The 19,977-nt window shown below is 37.2% G+C and overlaps 1 protein-coding gene across 2 annotated transcripts in view; it reads left to right on the top strand.

Moving 5' to 3' along the window:
* ci (transcriptional activator cubitus interruptus) overlaps positions 1 to 19,977 on the top strand; it is a 158,910-nt gene that overhangs the window by 126,007 nt on the left and 12,926 nt on the right. For both annotated transcript variants that reach the window (XM_074102564.1, XM_074102563.1), the window contains 2 exons: positions 52 to 176; positions 19,856 to 19,948. In XM_074102564.1, the coding sequence (XP_073958665.1) occupies positions 52 to 176; positions 19,856 to 19,948 (218 nt within the window). The remainder of the gene's footprint in view (positions 1 to 51; positions 177 to 19,855; positions 19,949 to 19,977) is intronic.

Below are 19,977 nucleotides of genomic sequence, written 5' to 3'. Positions count from 1 at the left end.
GGTGTCCTTATTCAAATGGTCCATGGTCTCATAGCATATGTTCTTTTCAAGGTTGGCAGCGGCGGCGGCAGCGGCGGCGGGCGCCACCAGCGAGCTGAGTTACCTAGCAGCCCTGCATCCCGCATACCGGCCTGTTACCTACGACCATCCCTTATACGGAGCCAACACCTTACGAGGTAAGTTACACAAGAATACCATCAACCAATTTATTAGGCAAGTGTGCTCCATCTTAGTGCATGTTACATGATACATCGTCCATGCTACATCTTCGCTTACCATTAGACAGATGTGATGGTGGTCGCAAGCCTTTTTCTGTGTAAAAAAAACAGCTTTGGTCACATCCTACTGGCTAATCCAGCAGCTAAAGAATAGTACTTCAATTGAAAAGCAGTTCTAATGGGAGCTCCATTGATAGATAGTATCTACAGCACTTACTTAGCGACAAGAGAGATATTCCAGCTTCTATCAAGCACCGTGTCTGAAGCGCCTGGTATAAAGCGAAAGAAAGCATCTTATATCACCATTAAGACGCAGCACGAGCACTGGCGACCAGGCACCGCCTGCAATCAGACGGGCGTAATATTACTCGCTTGGCAGTCTGTCTTTATTATTATGCTGTATAATTAAACGCATACCGCGACAGGAGTCGTATAACGAGCTCAGTTGCCAGTGATACTGGCTATAGTTATGACTTATGGTACATAATGTATATGAGTCTTGATAGCGAAATATATGGCGGAGTATGTGGAGATTTTTTATCATTCATGGTTAATTGCATTAGATACCTATATCTTTTATGGATGGAGATCTTTAGTCGTGATAGCCCAGCCCGCTCATCGGTCCCTACCTCGTAAGCAAAGATATTTTTTTGATCCTGGGACGCACATTTTTGGAACTTATGTGCAAAATTTTGAGATTGACTGTAAACGTTACGCTGATAGAAAGCATTGCGAGTAAAACTGTGCACATATGCAATAAAATTCAGTGGTGTGTGTGAAGTTCCCGATGCATCCTGGCCAACGTGTGAACTACAGCCCAAGCTCTTTTGAGGGAAGATCTGTGCCTTAGGACGAGCTGAGGTGATAATGCTACCATATACGTTTTAATCGTTTCCGGTATGTGGAGGCATTTACTAGCGTCTCGCATTTATCCGACCCTCGCTACTAAAAAAACAAGCTTAAAAATTACAATACATTTCTCAAAAATAAAACACTACACCATTTTCGCACGGTACACCCCATAAAGTTGCAAAATTGGCGCACGATCAAATCGCAGCTCAGCTGAATCATAGAAACCATATGCAAAATCCAGGCAATGCCACCGTTCTACCCAATCGGCTCAATTTATCTGCTCGCTGAGGTGTTAATTAGGCATCGAACTCACGACTGGTACCTTTCGTGCAAACTCGCCGGTGAAATACCAGCTTTAACTGCACAGGGGACAGTTCAGGGCCCTTCGGTGTTCAAACTGATGACAGATAGGTAAAAGGGGCTATTAAAAGACGGGGCTAAGTCACGGGTTAAAATTGGCATGCATTTGGGTAACGAAGGGCAGTAAGTGTGGGTGCAAAGTTGCTTGGTAGAAAAGCGTTGGATTAGTTGATTAGGAAAGATAAGTGCGTTCTTTTGCAATAAATGAATTAAGTAATATTTTCAAGGTAACACTGAAAATAAGGGGCTATTAAAAGACGGGTTAAGTCATGTGTTAAAATAGTAATTTGAGCAAGGAAGGGTAGAAGTATTAGCAAGTAAAAGTGTAGTGTGTGCGTGCAATGTTGTTTGGTAGAAAACCGTTGGATTGGTTGATTAGAAATAGATAAGTGCATTTTGCAGTAAATTAATGAAGTACTTAATATTTTCTAAGTAGCAGTAAAAATAAAGTAAATTAATTGAAAACATACCAAAAACATTTGTTTTTGAGACAAGGAAAATTAATTCTTTCAGCAGGTTGTGCTAAGAACCGCAACTAGAAGAAAACTACAAGCATTTTTGAATAATCATAAGATGGGTGATGAAAAAAAGCTTCAGTACAAGCGTATGTAATAAGAACGAGATAGACAAAGATAATTTTTCTTCCACACAATAAGCCTCTAGAAACCTAGTGACATTCGTAAATGAAATGAATAAAGCTGATTTTTTTACACACTTACCAATAATACTAATCAAATTTATCAAAAACTTATCGATAGTGTTCTTAAATCTATAGTTACAATGAAGTGTTTTAGATGACATTCAAAGTATTTGTAATACTATACTATAAGTACATATTTTAGAAATATTAAGTACATATAATTTTTTATACGTATTAATCAAGTGCCGAAATTCGGCAAAATTTTTAGGATAAAACTCCATCGATAAATACAATCGATGATTCCGCTAATGTCGCGGTTGAAAAGCATCTTCGACGATGAAGACAAATCAAGCAAAACATGCGATTGTCAGTTAGCGCTGTAACCATGACAGATATGCATTAATGCCATTAATGGACTTGCAGCAAGTCGTAAGTCACAAGCGGGTAGCTTTTGTAGGGAAATAGATGGAAAAGTTCGAGAAATAGCCCAGCTTATGATTTGCTGGAAAATACTTGAGTATGCTTGATATTTTTTTGAATAACTAAAAAATCCGGTTAAATGCATGTTTGGGCACGCGCAGTATAGGGTTCCGTAGTAAGATGTGGCTGATATTCAAAATTGTTTTACCTTAATTGTCGGCGTAGTTAATAAATAAACTCATGCAAAATTACAGGTTTCTAGCGCGAAAATTTTTGAAAAAATTCAGGATGGTAGTAAGTATATCAAACTTACAAGGAAAACTAACGGTTAAGTTATCTTGAGAATTATTAGTAGTTTAAGAGTAAATAGCAGCCAAAGTATAAAATATACCTAAACTTGGAATATTCTGTACAAAATACGAAATCCTTCGAAAAATATTACTTAATTTTTTCGTAATGGCTACGGAACCGTATTCAGGCGTGCCCAACACGCTCTTGGCCGTTTTTTTTAACAATGAACTGACCAGAGGTTTATTCCTTCTTGGTTGATACCTTAAGTCGTTCGTCGTTTAACTCTTACTGTAAGTCGATTCATTTTCCTGCCCGGCGCATGCTCTGCCTTGCGCTGCGCCACCGCCACTTTAGTTGCGCCTGCATCGCACATTAGCGATTCGCCGTGGGGTCGTTCTTGGGACAGCGTTTATTTGTGGTTTTCAGCCAGATATCACGATAATCACGACATTGGCCTTTCCTTAACACTTTCGCTGCTCAGTGGTGCTGTACCCTTACGCCAGCGGCTTTGTCCTAGTGGAAGTATACCCTATCCGTCCTTATCCCTTGGCTATATTGTAAAGAGAACCTCCGAGAATTTTGCTTTCTAGTTTGTAGGTCCAAGGGATTGAGCTGGGAGTTTGAGTCGATCAGGAAGGTTGGATTGATAGAGATGTTAGCACCCTGTTTAAATTTTAGTAGATAAATTCAATAATTCATCTGAATATTAATCCATCCTAATGATATTATCACATAGACTATTTTTTATCCCGATATTCCCACAGAATAGGGACAAAGTCTCGAAATTTTAAGTTTTAAACCACTGAGTTTAGAATCATGAATTTTGCCACGGGTGTGTTATACGAGTAGGTACCTATAATAAACTACGCCTACGCTATTAATAAACTCCACGATGTATTTTTGGGGGTATTTCCATGGGAATTTAGTAAAATCCGGAATTTCAATTCAACTGTTTTTAATGGTTTACGGGTGTGAAGCCGCGGGTAGATATTGGTATAATATAAAAAAAATCTATTTCCTTTCCTTAGCCACTAAAGAACTTTATTGTTTGAATTATTTAATAAATCAATTTATACTGCTTATTATTTTTTTCCAATGTAACCTTAGCGTGTTAACCACTAGGATTAGAAATGAACCTTAATGCGGGTTTTAATGCAGAGTTATTGAAATACAATTTTGTAAGACAAGGGCTAATATAGTAAACATAAATCCCTGCTGGATTTTTTAACACAAAATAAAAAAAAAACTTTTTTTCGCCACTTACACGACACGCGAGTAATCCAACCCCATCGTTTTAATTTCGCGAAACCGAAATGTGCAAAAAAAGCCTCGCCTCCGCGCTTGGCTCCGCTTACAATAAACGCATCTTTATAACACACTCAATTAGGCACGATTTTTTCGGGCATTTTTTAAATGGTTTTATGCAGTATGTAGCATGTTAATTTAGTACATTTTGGTTTTAAAATAATAATAAGCGGCATCAGGACATGTTGCACCATTCATATCAGTAAATGATATAGAATTGTGGTCTTGTAGTTTTATGTTTGTTTTATTTCTTCGCGTTCAAAAGGAAAAGTTCATCTCAAGATTTACACACCCGGGATTTTTAAGCCGGCTTCGCTGGGTTCGGCTAACCACTGAGGCTTTATCGTGGCTTTTCTAGTCCCTCGTTATAAAATATAGATACAATTAACTTTCGTAACAAAGAACTTGTTTATAAAACTGCTTTAAGTGCTTACTGGACTCACACAAATGATGCTTCCGATTACATAGGTGTACGTAAATAATCACGTGATAATCAAACGTGTGACTGCAACTGATGCAAGTATGTCAAAGTCAAAATATCTTTGTTAAATTTTAGGATATATAACTAAGCGCTTACGAATGTCAAAAAAAATACCACTGGTTCAGAAAAACCTCTATTAAGAAGAATCCGGCAAGAAACTCAACGCCCCCATTTTCAGAAGGGTTGAAGACAAGACATGCAAGAGTCGACTTTAAACAAATATTGCAAGTTAAATAAAATACCTAACTTGATACACAGTCTGATGACTTCTACAGGAAGTAGACACGTGTCATACGAATCTCAAAGACTCCAAAACAAAACAAAAAGCTTGTAAAAAAAATAATGGTGCTATCCCGCATGACACCATCCTAACGGGTTAGCTGGAACCGGCGGTGTTTACTCGGGGCTCGTGTTTCGTCTACTGCACCGGATGGCTGCCTGGTTCTATTTGCATACACCTGACCTTCGCCTGATATCGGTCAAGCGTTATGTGGGTTAGGGTGTAATTTTTTTCTTTTTATGAAAAAAACTCAAAATATTTAATTTAGCAAACAATTGGAGTTGATAACCTTTGGATGAGACTGCTCAATTAACGCATAAATTACACACATGGGTATTTGTATGAAGGTTTTGGTTTTCATTTAAAATATCACTCCGATTATTTCGCATGCACGTGTCTCTTAAATAAACGACAGCCTTCACTAATTGCTTTTAAATATTATGTCAATTATTCTAATCCTACCTAGATTAAGGGGCTGTTTCACCATCCATTGATTAGTGTTAACTGACGGTTAAATGTGATGCCGTCTCTATTTGTTTTGTTCGAATAAACGGAGTCGGCATCACATTTAACCGTCAGTTAACACTAATCAATGGATGGTGAAACAGCCCCTAAAAGTACTGACAAATTGCAAGGCACCATTAAATTGTAAAATAAACGCAACACACATTTACACGGGCAGTCGGGTAAAAAACCGTTGAAACAATTTTGAAAGAAAAAGTTTAAATTGAAGTTAAGAAGAAATTGTAGTGGAACAAATTTAAGTTAGCGTACTTATAGGACGCTGTTTACGAACAAGTATGATGAGAATTAACTATTCTCTTGAAAATCATACAAATCTTATCAGATCCGGTGACCTTCAGTGACACAGCTTTCTTGCTCATGCTATCTATACCTGAAATAACATTTAGACCCGCTTCGCTGCACCCTACACTACACCGTGGTCGATTGCAAAATTTCGCGAGCCAAGTGACACGCCGAAACTTAATAACTTACTCAGAAATGCACCAGCAAATTGGAAGTCGAACCGGCTCGGTAACTCTATACTGGCTAACCGAACTGTCCAACACATATAAATTGTATTTTTATTCAAATCGAGACTACGTGCCGCGATAAAACCCTCTCAAAACAAATAAGTGCCCATTCAATGGACAGAAACGAACTAAATGAGACTGTAAATATTACTACTAAAGCTGAAGATACAGTGGATGAAGCAAAATCAGAACCTGATCGAGAAACAAACGACAACAAGCTTTCAAGTGGCGGTGATAGAGTTGTAGTTTCTGAAATGAGCGCACTCGCTACACAGGTTCCAATGGCACCCGGTAGTAAAGGAATTATGTGCGGCAACACAAACAATGTAAACTATACTTTGGCTGTAAACAAACAAGCCCTAAATTCAGGGCTACAGTAAAAGCAGATGTAATCAAAACTGATGAGCAAGATCTCTGTCTCGAGGCATGTATAGAGAACAATTTAAAGGTTCATTGGGACACTTTTTCACTCAATTTGTACCCTTTTCTTTCTTGTTGCACGGCGCGAGATCAGCCAGGTTTTTAAATTAAAATATTCGATGGTACAGTAATGATTTTATGATGTTGTGTAATGTCAATTTTCTCTATAAGGTCTTATGAAGGGTGACTAGTATTGCAGTGCGTGCGACTCCTGTTTGCCTTTTTAATATAGCTGTTCGCGCCGATACCGTTCATTATGCACGAACAGTTTTTCTGGCCAAATTGTTAATCGCCATATACACTTGTCCGGTTTTACAAACACATTTAATAAAGTTGTTATTAACACAGCTGTCAATCAGAAAGGAAACGATACAATAATTAAAGTTTTTAATGCTCACGGAGTTGATGACCTTAATAAAGGAGACTTTAAACCTGCTGGCAATCAGAAAATTTAAAAACATAGTCATTTCAAAGCCGTTAAACGCTTACGCGGTGGTGATATAAAAAATCATGATGCTTTGCAGTCGTAAAATCTTGCGCCGAAATATTATAACAACGCGCATATAGAAACGCGCATCGCTGTACGTGTATGTCTTTATTCGATAATCGTAAATTAAGGCTCAACTCTGGTTAAACCGAGCGTAAAAACTGTAAGCACAAGATTGAGAGTTCATGTTACTCCCAAAATGAAAAAGGAAAAAGGTTGAGCGCTTCGATTGTGGGAGTGAGACGGGCTGTGGTGGATGGCAAAGAGTTGGAAGTTTAAAGACGTACAGAAGTGGTTCAATAGAGCGTCTCTATGAGACAATTATCGATTTGAAAATTAAGGTCATAATAAAAAAAAATATGAATCTCCTTTAGCAAATTTACTACATAGTTAGCTACTTTTATTTGGCTAAAAAGGTTAGGATTACTCACTCAAAAGTATTTTTTTTAAAGCAACACGATTTAATTTACAAAGTGTCGTATCAACTTGGTATGTTCATTTTATTTTTGATCGTTTACCGAACCTTTGTCAAACGCTGTCGTTAATCTTTGTCGGGGTGCGAGCGAGAGGGCAGAACGGGTTTTAGAGCAGGACGGCGCGGGCGCATGACAAGTGGTCGGATTAATGCATTTTAAACGAAGAAGGCTTAATTTTGTTCGGTACCTTTAATTGAACGAGTTTTTGGAAACTTGTTGCCATTAGAGTACCTAACGGTAGCCGTGGGAGTGATTTCCGTTGTTATGGGCTGGTGTGAAATTATATTTTAATATTGCGTTTGGTTTTTTTTAAATATCAAATCTTAGGTACAAATAAAATTATACGTTTTCAGTGGGCAGAATGACTTGAAATTACACTTGATTATACTTAGCCAATGCAAAAAAGAACAATAATATACTTATATTTTTAAATAATACCTTATTTAATTCCTAAAGAGCACTTTAAAACTGGCTTATCTAGGTTCTTGAAACGAGGCGTATTATTCATTATATATACGTTGAAAGCTTTAAGCTCCCCACAAAGTGATTGACGAGTCCGTTCTATTCCCGCTGCGTGTGCGCCGCGTTAATATATTATTATATCTTTGAGGCCGCTAATGTCGATAATTTCTTAGGCCGTGTAAACAATAAATAAAAGCGTTGTTTAATGTTTATTGGTTACTTAAAGAATAGTTCGTTTTTTGTTAAATTGACACTAGAAATATTTAATAGAAATTTTCCTGCATCTAAAGATAATACACATACAGTTCTCAAATGCTCAAATGGACCTAAGGTTCTCTAATAGTATATTTGAGATTTTAATTAAAATAACATCATTAAAAGTTGTAAATTCGATATACAAAAAGTATAACAGAATGTATTTTTGGTAGTAAACTGAAGAAAATAAAAAAAGTTTAAAGCGATGTTTTGTTATTTAACATCATTTTCAATCATCTTTTGTAAAGATCATCATCATTTAACATCATCTTTTGTAAAGAAAATAATAAAGTATACACAAAGCTGCTGGATGACAGTATAATAATTAATTAATAATCTGTGAAACTATTAACACGTAAACGACAAAAAAAGTATAAAATTAACATCTTATAACCCTAACCAGTTTTCATATCAAGCCATAAAAATTAGTGTCTACTCCCAAACACTAAATATATCTTAAAAGCGATAGTTTAATATAATTTCTCAATCCGGGAACCAGTCCGCGTGCGCGAGCGCTGATTGATCCGGCGATTGAGACATCTTTCAAACAAGTTCCATCTCGCGTAGGCTTTAGGTGTTGGTGTAAGTCATAAGATGTAAGTATGAATTAAATTTAAGAAATAGGAGTATTCTTTTGTGATAAACGCTTTTTTAAAAATTCAAACGCATGCAATAATAATGATTATTTATTAATTTATAAAGAACATGATGGTTCTTAAAGTATTGGAAGTCTTTAAAATTGCCACGTGTAAAATTAACACATTAATTAATTATAACACAAGCAAGTTACAGTTATAACCAAAACAGAAACATATTAGGTTAGATCACACGTACATGACAATGAAAATACTAATAATAAAGACAAACACATACCTATCCTACTTAATACAAGTATGTGATATGAGTTAGAACTTATCCAACAAAACACTACGGTAATCGTCAATCTTTACAAATTAATAAAAAATTATCTACCTACGTACTTTCTTAATGAGAAACCTGGAAGGCACAAAAGTACTTCTTAAATAAATACATTTACTTTAAGATGATCATCATCGTTTTTCATTTTCATATCGTTACAAGCTATATTAATTTGTGATCTTTGCAACAAAAAACCTTTGCATTCTGTATTAAGTGGATTCTACATATTAAAGTTTGAATTTTTAATACAATACCAAAGTTTAATTGCTCATAATGTTTTACTATTTCATCATCACTTCCAGCATCACCAACACATTCGGCTATTATAAAATCTAGTTTTCTAAAAAAAAAACATTTTTTTTGTATTATTTTTAGTTTTTTTTTTCTCCTTTATTCACTTAATCCAAACAATTAATCCGTTTTTTCCGCTCATAACTTGCACCAAACCCAAACACCCACGCCACTTAATCGTACGTCCCTAGAAATTCGATTCGAGACTTTTTTTATCCTTGTTTATAGAAAAGGTAATAGCCCCGAGCTATAAGTGTTAGATTTCTTTGAGTGGTGTAATCTACACTAATGTTAAATCAGATTTAAGTGTATGGTCGGGCGTAATGACTTTTTGTTGTTTCGAACTAAAACATTGAAATTGTGTGATGTACTTATATATTTTTCTGAATTTGCTTTTTTGTGATTAAGGTTATTAATAAAAGAAATGTAATTGGATTTTAGTAGTTCTTTTAAAAAACATTGAATCTTAGACTTTATCTCGATACCTTCATGCAATTCTAAAGTTTTATTTTTTAAGTAACAGACAGATGCAAGCACACAGAAACCGCAAAGTACCTAATCATAGAAGAATTTCACTTTTTTCCTTCCATTTTTAATTTTTAGGTACAGTCATGCCCAAAAGTAGACATGTACTTATAATAACAATGACAAAGTATGGAAGGGCTTCTTTTGAACTTGGCCGTGCGCAGATCTAAAAACAAAACAGGTGAAATATTTAACACTAAAATGGTTTATTCTAACAGTTTGACAAGCGCAGACCGGATCATCGGATTATGTACAATTATATCATTTAGCTTAATAGAATTAAGATATAATGGGGTGTGCAGAATCAACATAATTGTTCGATTAATTCGTTAACTACGGGCGTGGGTGGAAAAAAAATATGTTGTTTTTTTAATTTAATATTAACTGCGATTGGAGCGTTGGTTTTGAGAGAACTAGTATTACGAGGAATAGAAATATCGTATGTATCTCTTTCTACAGTTGAGGACGTCACTTTTCACCTCTTCTGCTGTCAATGTCTTAATGAGCACACATTTTTAGTGTTTATCGTAGGTTTGAAGAGATTACGGTTTAATGAATTAAAACACTTACTTAGCTCACCCGCGCCCTAATGATAGCTGCGGTTATGCAAGAAATGTGTGTTCATGCAGTTCTTCCACCTCCACACAGTAAGAACACAGACAAATCACACATATACCAATCTATCACCACCACCACACTACAAAGACGCGTTCCGAACTCAACCAGAGCTCATCTTCAGAGCAACATAAACGGCAACCATGATACCAGATGTTTTTTTTTTACTTTCCTTATAGTTGAAATGAAAAGCAGTGTTCAACTCGGGAAAACGTCAATATCACACTCGAAATATGTAAAGTCATCTCGTGTGGTATTGGTTCTTTTCCTCCCTTGTTGAACAATCTACATATAGACAGTGTGGAGGTGGAGGAACTGCACGAACACACATTTCTTGCATAAACGTAGTTTTCAATGAATGGACCTCCGCAACGTAACGATTGATTCAATAGATTACGGTTCTTCTAACTACACTCTTGACAGTGGTCGTCTTCTCGTGATCGTCAGATGAGAATCAGCAGTGAACCGACAACTGGTAGGCAGGCAGGCCTTTACGGCAGATGGTAGGACCTTGTGCAAGGTCCGCCCGGATTGCTACCACCATCTTGCTCGCTAATCCTGCCGTGAAGCAGCAGTGCTTGCACTGTTGTGTTTCGGCGTGGAGAGTAAGACAGCCGGCGAAATTACTGGCACTTAAGGTACCTATCCCATCTTAGGCCTCTAGTTTGGCAACGCATCCGAAATACCCCTGGTGCTGCAGATTTTTATGTGCGGTGGTGTGTTAACATCAGGAGACCCACGTGCTAGTTTGCCATCCAGTCAAATAAAAAAAACTGGCACATGGTGTGGTACTTTTCCCTTGCCTTCTACACTGCAGAGCTGGAGTCCGGAAGTCGTGGTTGGCAGTAGAGAGTGCTGCCCCTCTCGCGTTATGCTCGGTTCACATTCTAGTAAAACCGTTCCAGTAGCATCGAGCGGTGCTTGATCGATCTTGTGTAACTCGTTTGGATTGCGACCTCGCAAGTTATCGCTAACGATTTTACTGGAATAATATGAACCAGGCATTAGGTCCCTTACTCGCCTTTTAAGACAACTTTTTCACATTTGACGGTAAAATAGCGCTAGTCGTGTTTTATACCGACGCTTTCAAAGCTCTCGTGCTCGGGCTGCGTCAGTGGGGAAAGTATCTGCCTAACATAACAACTTAAACAATAAATAATGATCAACCTCAACCTTGTTATATCTAAACGAATTTCCGCAAACTTTGCATAACACCATTTGAACGCGCATTTGAGACTATAACGAATGCTCAGTGTCCAAAACTCGAAATTGTTTTAAAGCAATTAATAAGTCGGAGATGACGAAGATCAGTCACTGTCAAATAATTTTACGTAAGTGGTCGAATATGATGGATGTGTCTGATTGAGGATTAAATCTTACGATGTTTCGACACGTTTCGGGCTAATTACGTGGGTCCTTATCAAGGAGTACTTGGCTGGAATTGGAATCGAACTTGGAAAGTGACATTGTAAAAAAAAACTGCAAGAAAATGACAGTATTAGAATGGGATTCCAAATAAACAGCATGCAATGTTCATTTCTACCGATAATTATCAATGTTATGTAAATTCCGTTCCGACTTTAATGATCAATTGGATATGTTTTCGATGAAATATATTCTTTCCTTGTTGCTTCATTCATCCCAGCCTATATACGTCCCACTGCAGGGCAGAGGCCTCCTCTCAGAACAAGAGGGCTTGGGCCATAGTTCCCACGCGGGCCCAGTGCGGATTGGGAACTTCACACGCACCATTGAATTGCTTCGCAGGTTTGTGCAGGTTTCCTCACGATGTTTTCCTTCACCGCAAAGCTCGTGGTAAATTTCAAATGTAATTCCGCACATGAGTTTCGAAAAACTCAGAGGTGCGAGCCGGGTTTGAACCCACGACCACTAGGCCACTACGGCAACATTAAAACATTAAGCCGAATTGGTTGGTTTCTTGACAAGTTAAATATGTATATATATTAATGTATGTTGCATGCCTATGGAGGCGAAACAATGGACTATATTGTAATAATAACATCTGTACTTACATTGATTTCTAGCAACAAATGAATTGAATTGACTCCAAACAATCATCAAGAAGATTGTTTAGATTTTTTTTTAATAATCCGTTTACGTTTATTCGTGCTTTTGAACTGCGTCGGCTATACTTTCAATTCATCATCATCATCAACAGCCGGAAGACGTCCACTGATGAACAAAAGCTTCCCCCTTAGAACACCACATTGAACGACAACTCGCCACTTGCATCCATCGGTTGCTCGCAATTTTCACGATGTCGTCAGTCCACCTAGTGGGAGGCCTGCCAACGCTTCGTCTTCCGGTTCGCGGTCGCCACTCGATCACTTTTCGCCATTACTAAGTTCAAAACGAGTTACCTAAGTACGTATTTAAACTAACGCAAATAGTTACTCCCGTGCTCACATTCCAAAAACGCCTTATAAGGACATATGTCATTGGACACATGGGTACAGAATATTCGCACAAAAACACGTGTCGACGTGCCAACGTTCCCAGAAGGTTCTGTGCCAGCTGAAACTGTGATTTATACTTCCTCAAATGTTTCACAGTGTATGAAAACACCTCATTATTTTTTTTCTAGTGTTAATTAGGTTGGTGTTTCTGTTAACTATGGCGGTGTGCTTTGCTGTTGAGTTGTCATTAATCATTTTAGTTTTATGTATAAAACTTTCTGTTTCTTATTATTTGTCACTTCGGGAATAACAGGTAAGAAAACGTCTTGTATTGTATAGGTACTCGTCATGTTTCTCAAATTTACAACTTGATCATTTAAATGGCTGTGAACTCATTTTTTTTTTCGATTCAACCGTTAACTCAACCGCCAGGTAGTTTTTATTAATACGCTGAGTTATCTGTCGGAGTTATAGGAAATAAAAAAAAACTTCATGTAAAAAAGTCTAGTTTTTGAATGGCTGGCCGACTCATCGACCCCCATCTCAAACCCCCAATCCAGAAAGCCCTTAGCCGAACTTTCGCATGCGCAGGCAAGTCGCAGCCACAGCACAGGCCACAGACTTATGAAATATTAAATTCTCTACCTATATTTTTCATTCTATAAATAGTACAATCTACCCTCTTATAACAATTTACACCCCTTAAGAGAAGCATGATTGGTTAGAAAGAGACGTCGGTAGCAATTATGGTTCGAAATTTAAAACCAACAAGCTGCACGCATGCGTCCTTCCGGTTGTTTTGATCTTAATGACTCGTTAAGTGTGCGGTTAACAATTATTAACTCAGGTTTAAAATAGACTTGATAGCTCTTAACTACTTCAATGACTAGTTAAATGTTAGAAAGGTCAGGTAAGTACAAAAGTTTGTGAGTTTCTATAGCAACATTTTCCGTGACTATCGTGTCATTCGACACAGCGGTTTGTTCCTAGAAACGTCTTTTTTACTAAATTAAAACAATTATTAAGTCGTTGTACTTAATTATTTAATAAATAATAACTGGCCAAAGGTTACCTATAAATATTCTGATTAATATTTCTCACGGAATCGAAAAATATGATCCGAACGTAGCGGCAGCACATACTTAAATTTATCCCGAGAAATTGTCTAGTTTCCGCGGGCGCGTGATAAAAGAATTATTTACAGACAAAGTCGCGGACAACAGATAGAAAGTTTGGTGTGTGCGTTTTTGGGCGATTTAAAAAAATAATGTCGCCTTTCTTTTTTTTGAAATTTTGGAAAGAATATGGTTTTTAATTCCTACTCAGAATCAAAAGCACAATCGATTCCGATCGTTTAAAAAATGTCCCCATTTTTTCATAGAAATTTTTTTGAGTCAGTTTTGTCACTGAAAATATGATATATATAAAAAAAGTCGCAAAACTGTCATTTTTTTGGAGATGTTTTTTTAAACTATCGGAATCGATTGTGCTCTTGTTTCTGAGGAGAAAAAACCATATTTTTTCCAAAATTTCAAAAAAAAGAAAGGGTAAACTTTTTTTGAAACGCCCTTTTACAAGCTTTTATTTAGCTTGCCCTGTTTATTTGTGAACGGATTTAGATAATGATGGGCAATTCTAGTGACACGATTTTTTGTACGAGTGTTATAAATGAAGACCACCCTGCCCACACTGTTATTTTTAGGATTTCCCATATGCATTTAATAAAATCTCTGGAAAATTATCTAATGGACCACGCGAGCAAAACTGCGAGTAAAGACTACCTAATGTTTAAATAAGCACGAACCATTTTAAATACGGTAGTGCATATCGCGAACCATCCAAGAAACAGCAAAAATAAAAGATGATTCCTTTATGAATAAATCATCTCTAAAAGCCAATTAGAGAGAGCTGCATATACGCATTTGACAGAAGTGTGAGGGAGACAGCGAAGCTAGATCTTTAGAGGTATAATTATATTGTTAAATTATAACATCACGATTTTGAGGAGCGCGTGTTTTAAGGTTTTTTTTATGGTTTAACACTTTAATGATTAAACACGGTTGGGTTCTATCGGTTACATACTTGAATATCGAAAGTGAAAAAACCTACGGGTAAAATGTCGATGTTCAAAATATCGAAAATTAAAATATCGACTGTATCGAAATATCGAAAATTAAAATAACGAAAGTTTATATTGTCGAATGGTTAGATAACCTACGTCCAATATATCGAAAATATATTATTTTTATCTACAAAAGTGACATCGAAAGATATAAATATCGAAGTCCAAAATATCGAAGTACAGAGTATCGAATATCCTATGTATGAACTATCACGTGACAGGATTGACGGAGCTCCGCGAAGCGGAGCTCCTATTCCGCTCAGTTGAGGCGCTTCGCGCCTTGTCGCAATACCAACCTAAGCTAACCTATTGAACATGAATTACCCAAAATATTTGGTTCGGTTAGGTTAGAACTGTGACCACAACAACGCACAAGCCGAGCGAGCGAAGCGAGCATGCCGCTGCAGCGGCCAGCGAGTGCTAACAATGACTAGATTATGTAAAAAATGCTATTAAGAGAAAGGAGCAATAAATAAAGCAGATTTGTATGTACGATATTTTAATTTTCGACATTCAAATATGTTGACATTTATATACTTAGATATTTTTACTCATTCGATATTTTAATCAATCGACATTTCAATCTTAGACATTTTGACCATAGCTATAACAACTTTCTATATTGTGATACAATCGATATTATAATTTTCGATATTTTGAACATCGACATTTTAACCGTAGGTAATTTAATTTTCGATATTCAAATATGTAACCGTTCTATCTCACAAAAGGTTTAGATTGCCTTATAGCGTCTTAGCTTGTCCATGCTTAGCATGTTCTTTGTTTACAACATATTGATGTTAAACTGAATTTGGGGAATATTGATCCCGCATGCAATTCTTCAGTCTATCCGTGACCATGTTTCATGCAACTGCGTCGGAATATCAGTAGCTCAGTAAATAGGAGTAGACCTATAGTCTTCCATCCCACCTACATACTATATTCATTCCTGCGGCTCGTGCCGAGACATCGACTTCAAACTAGTAGAAAATTATGTTCATGGTTTTTTGTAGTCGGTCCAATTTTTTATTTAAATATTTTTTAAGTCTTATTCCAATTTAACCCTTAATAAGGCCCCATTTATTGGAGCATACTACCACAGAATCAAAAGCAGCTATCGAATACATACCTGACAAGGAATATTTTTAAAGCTAGCCGTATTTTCAATAATTACAATGAAAATTGTGATGTATTTGGAAATTCATAAGGCTTAATTTCCAACTCAATGCAAGTGGTCGCTAAATCGCATCTAGGTACCTTTAAGGGTGCGTCCATAATTTAAGTTTGTGATTGAATTTTCAAAATGTAACCATCCTAAATTTGATCATAATGTAATGTTTGATTTACCTACTGATAAATGAAACAATCCAGTTAATGGGAGTACAAATTATACCGACCAGCATTATCTAAGCTAGAAACGCTAATTTTGTGTCGTGTAAAAAGTTAATTCTGTATTATTCTTTTATTTCCTTTTTTCGCTTTTCGCTGACTTTACCTTCACACCAGTATGTCTTTTAACCTGTCCAATTCTACGAAGTTGACTTACCCACCTGAAAGGCCAGTCTTGACTTGCACCTCCCTTTCTTACCAATATACGCGGAAAGAGACGAACTTATCGACAAGCGATAAACCCCTAAACCCGCATCTTTGCACTATAAAAAACCTCGTTAGCGTTTTTGCATTAACGAATCCACTAATCGGTTTATGACATGTGATGTTATAATAAATGCTGGCGGGTTTTAGGTGAACCGTTTTTATGGATTGTTAAGACAGCTACTTTGTAGAAGAGTAGGTAAAGATAAAATAAAAGTGATACAAAATTTAACGGACAAGAAAGCCTTTCAAGCTGAGCGTGAGTTTGAGCCCGGAGGCCCGGCTCGCACCTGGAGTTTTTCTTAACTTATATACTTAAGTGAATTACTGATGTTGTCTTCATTATGCTTCCGGGAAATTTTTGTATGTAGTTAATTTTCAGAAAGTTTCGAAAATCTTTCGAGGATTTGGTTCACGTCGTACGAAACAGTAGCGGTACAGCGGTATCGGTTCTGAAATCCCCAGCTATAACCTTCTTATTCTGAGAGGTCTGTGCTCAGAAAGAGACGTTCTTAGAATATGATAGGAAAATGACAAGTTGCCAAGAAATTGCCCTAGTCCGTAAACATCGATTTAAAGAAAAGGTATTTATTGAGCAGCTCATCGTTATTTCCCACCCTAATTAAGTTACTTCTTAGCGCTAACCCATAAATTAACTATAAAGATAATCCGATGCTCACAATTAAACGCCCAGAATATCAATTTATTTCTCCATTTGGTTATTTAAAATGCACGGCCATAAAAAATACCTACGCCGACATTACGGATTCAGGCCATAACGCCTTCATCTCGCCGCACACTGGAATAACAACCAAACCCATAACTTAGCCCTCGAACAGCCGTGCCCGTTACAAAGTCTCGAGTGAAGACACCGCCTAACAAAGCCATTCACATTCATATTTTAACGCTAAACGTGACCACGAAACTACACTACTAAGATACTAATTTTACGCCCAATCAAGGTTGATAAAAATTAATATGTCAGCCGGCAATCACCTCCCACAAAAAACCTCCAGCGAACCACCCGACCGTTCCATATTCAACTATTCGAAAAAAGAAGTTAAAGACAGTTTTCGAACAGAGTTTTTGCGTGCGGTTACACCAATGTCGTCGGGGTGACCAGCGCGGACGAATGGAATTCGAAACGGACTCGACTTATTGCTTTCGGTTCCGATCGATGACAGGTTTTTTCCTTAAAAAAGGAATATATCGACGTTTCCGTCGGTTCTCATAGAGATGAAGACATAAAAATGTTTCGAGAGTCGAGCGGTGCGTCAAAAGCAGACCACATACGTGATTTTCTTACGGGAACGGTTCGGTTGGGCGATACTCGCCAAATTGGCGGCCACTCACGCCTCGCACCGCGGCCTATTATTTCGGCCGCCCGCTTGGAACCCCAGCAAAGGAGCGTGATTAACAAATCAAACCGCTTTTTACCTTTTTTTCTTTAAACGCGATACGTGTTTGTTTTTGGAGGTATAATATAATATGTGATTATTATGGAAATTCGAGGCTTGAACGACGCCCTTGCGTTGAAGGATAGGTTGATTAATAACCTAAAATTTTATGGTTTCGTCGAGCTTTTGGGTGGGGTTGAAGTGGGATTTAATATCGTGTAGAAGTAACGAAAATCACAGTCAACGAGCTAAATATATCAGCTCGTTGACAGGTTAATTTTAAATTGGATTGTTTATTGGTTGGCAGCACTAATTCTACAGCGGTTGCTGAACTGTTAATGTTTTTGAACGAGAGATTAATATTTCCATTCGAGTTTTGATCTATTATTAAAAGCATGTCCACGCGTTTCCGTGATCGATTTAATCGCAGGAATCCAATTAAAATCGTATCGTAGAATTTGATTGGAGTAATCGATCACACGACGGTACCTTTGATATAAAGCATCGTTTGCACCGGGCAGTGTCTGACAAGTTATAACTCAGTGCCATAAAAAAAACTTTCGAATTTTTACACCTGGTTTTATTTTTAAATTCTAGCTTGTTTAGTCACCAGCAGTGACTAACACGACTGATAAATTGGCCGTAACTTTATTTAAAACAAAATTAACAATGTCGTCCAAACAGATTCCGATTAGGGGACGACTTATTGCGACTTGCCATATTTAGATGCTTCGGCTCGATTCCCGGGAAACCGTTAATGTCACGGCTTCGATATTAATTACTTAGATAAAACACGCTGTATAAAATACTAGGTCGCCGAGTATTTGAATACTTTGCGTGGGAATATGTTATTTGGGTATTTTTTGCCAAAATGAGCACTGGCGAAGCTTTCAACAGAAGTGAAATTATAATCATATTCATTTATTGCGATCATGTTCATTTGTACATTTGATCATGGATCATAGATTCAGGACTCACTTAGATCGATAATAAAGAGGTAATTATAGACTATGCTATTTTTCTTATACGATTTTAGCACTTACAAGTGCTGTACTCCTTCTATTACTTAGGTATTGTGCTTGCAATGTAATAATCATTGCTAAAAATTATTCAGCTTAACGTCTTACAGTCTTACTAGTTATTTTACTCACAAATACTTTGTCGTTAATACTTGATAAAAACCGTAAATAAAACTCTGTATAAGGTGACTAGTAAAGTGGGCCGTTACTATTCAAACAAGTTTAGCTGTGACATCTCAATCTTATAGCCTGTGGTTAGACCAAACTAGATTTAAAAGCCGTTAACGTCTGGCAACACTACAGTTTAATGCTTATAGATCGTAACGATAGTTATTTTCTTTGAATTGGTCGATTAATCAGTGCCATTTCAGATTTATTAACAGATGTTCATTGAAGGAACTCTTGGTGCTCATTTTGAAATGTAGGTACATTGATGATATCATACCCAATGGTTTCTAAATCAGGCTTAGGTAACTTGGTAGCAAGTTTAAGTGTTGGACGACTTTTATAAAACTAGCTGTTGCCCGCGACTTCGGTTGATAATAATTGAATACAACTTCCGGCATAAAAATTATCCTTTTTAGGGTCTCAAACTCCGTTGAGTACTTTAAGCGCGATAGCGTAACAAACGAACTAATAAACCAACAAATATACTCACTTTCGCATTTATAATATTGGCGAGGATATTAAGGCTCCAGATATGAGTGGGAAACGAGCAATTGGAAACTGCTACTCAAGCTCTCTTATTCTGAAAGGAGGCCTGTGCCCACTAGTGGGAAGTGCATAGGCCAGAGAGAGAGAAATATATTTCTATTCACTGTGTGTCGCGTATCCTTGTAACCGTCATAGATCTGTTTATTTTTCCATGTTCTTATCTAATTTTACGAGTATCCCTGTAGAATCTTCTATGGTAACAGTCTGGATCTTGATAACCCATCTGTTTCATATTTATTAACTCTGTATTCTTCTTGTTCTAGGTCTAGAATACCTGAGCGCGGCCCGGAGCCTGCATCCAGAACTGCACGCCGGGAGCACGCTGGCCAGTCAGGACTTCCAACTCTGCTTAGAAGGTAAACTCGTTATCATCACAGCAGCCCTT

This window comes from Choristoneura fumiferana, chromosome 19 (assembly GCF_025370935.1).
Source record: "Choristoneura fumiferana chromosome 19, NRCan_CFum_1, whole genome shotgun sequence".
Classification (NCBI taxonomy): domain Eukaryota; kingdom Metazoa; phylum Arthropoda; class Insecta; order Lepidoptera; family Tortricidae; genus Choristoneura; species Choristoneura fumiferana.
This window is presented reverse-complemented; position numbering and strand designations above follow the sequence as displayed.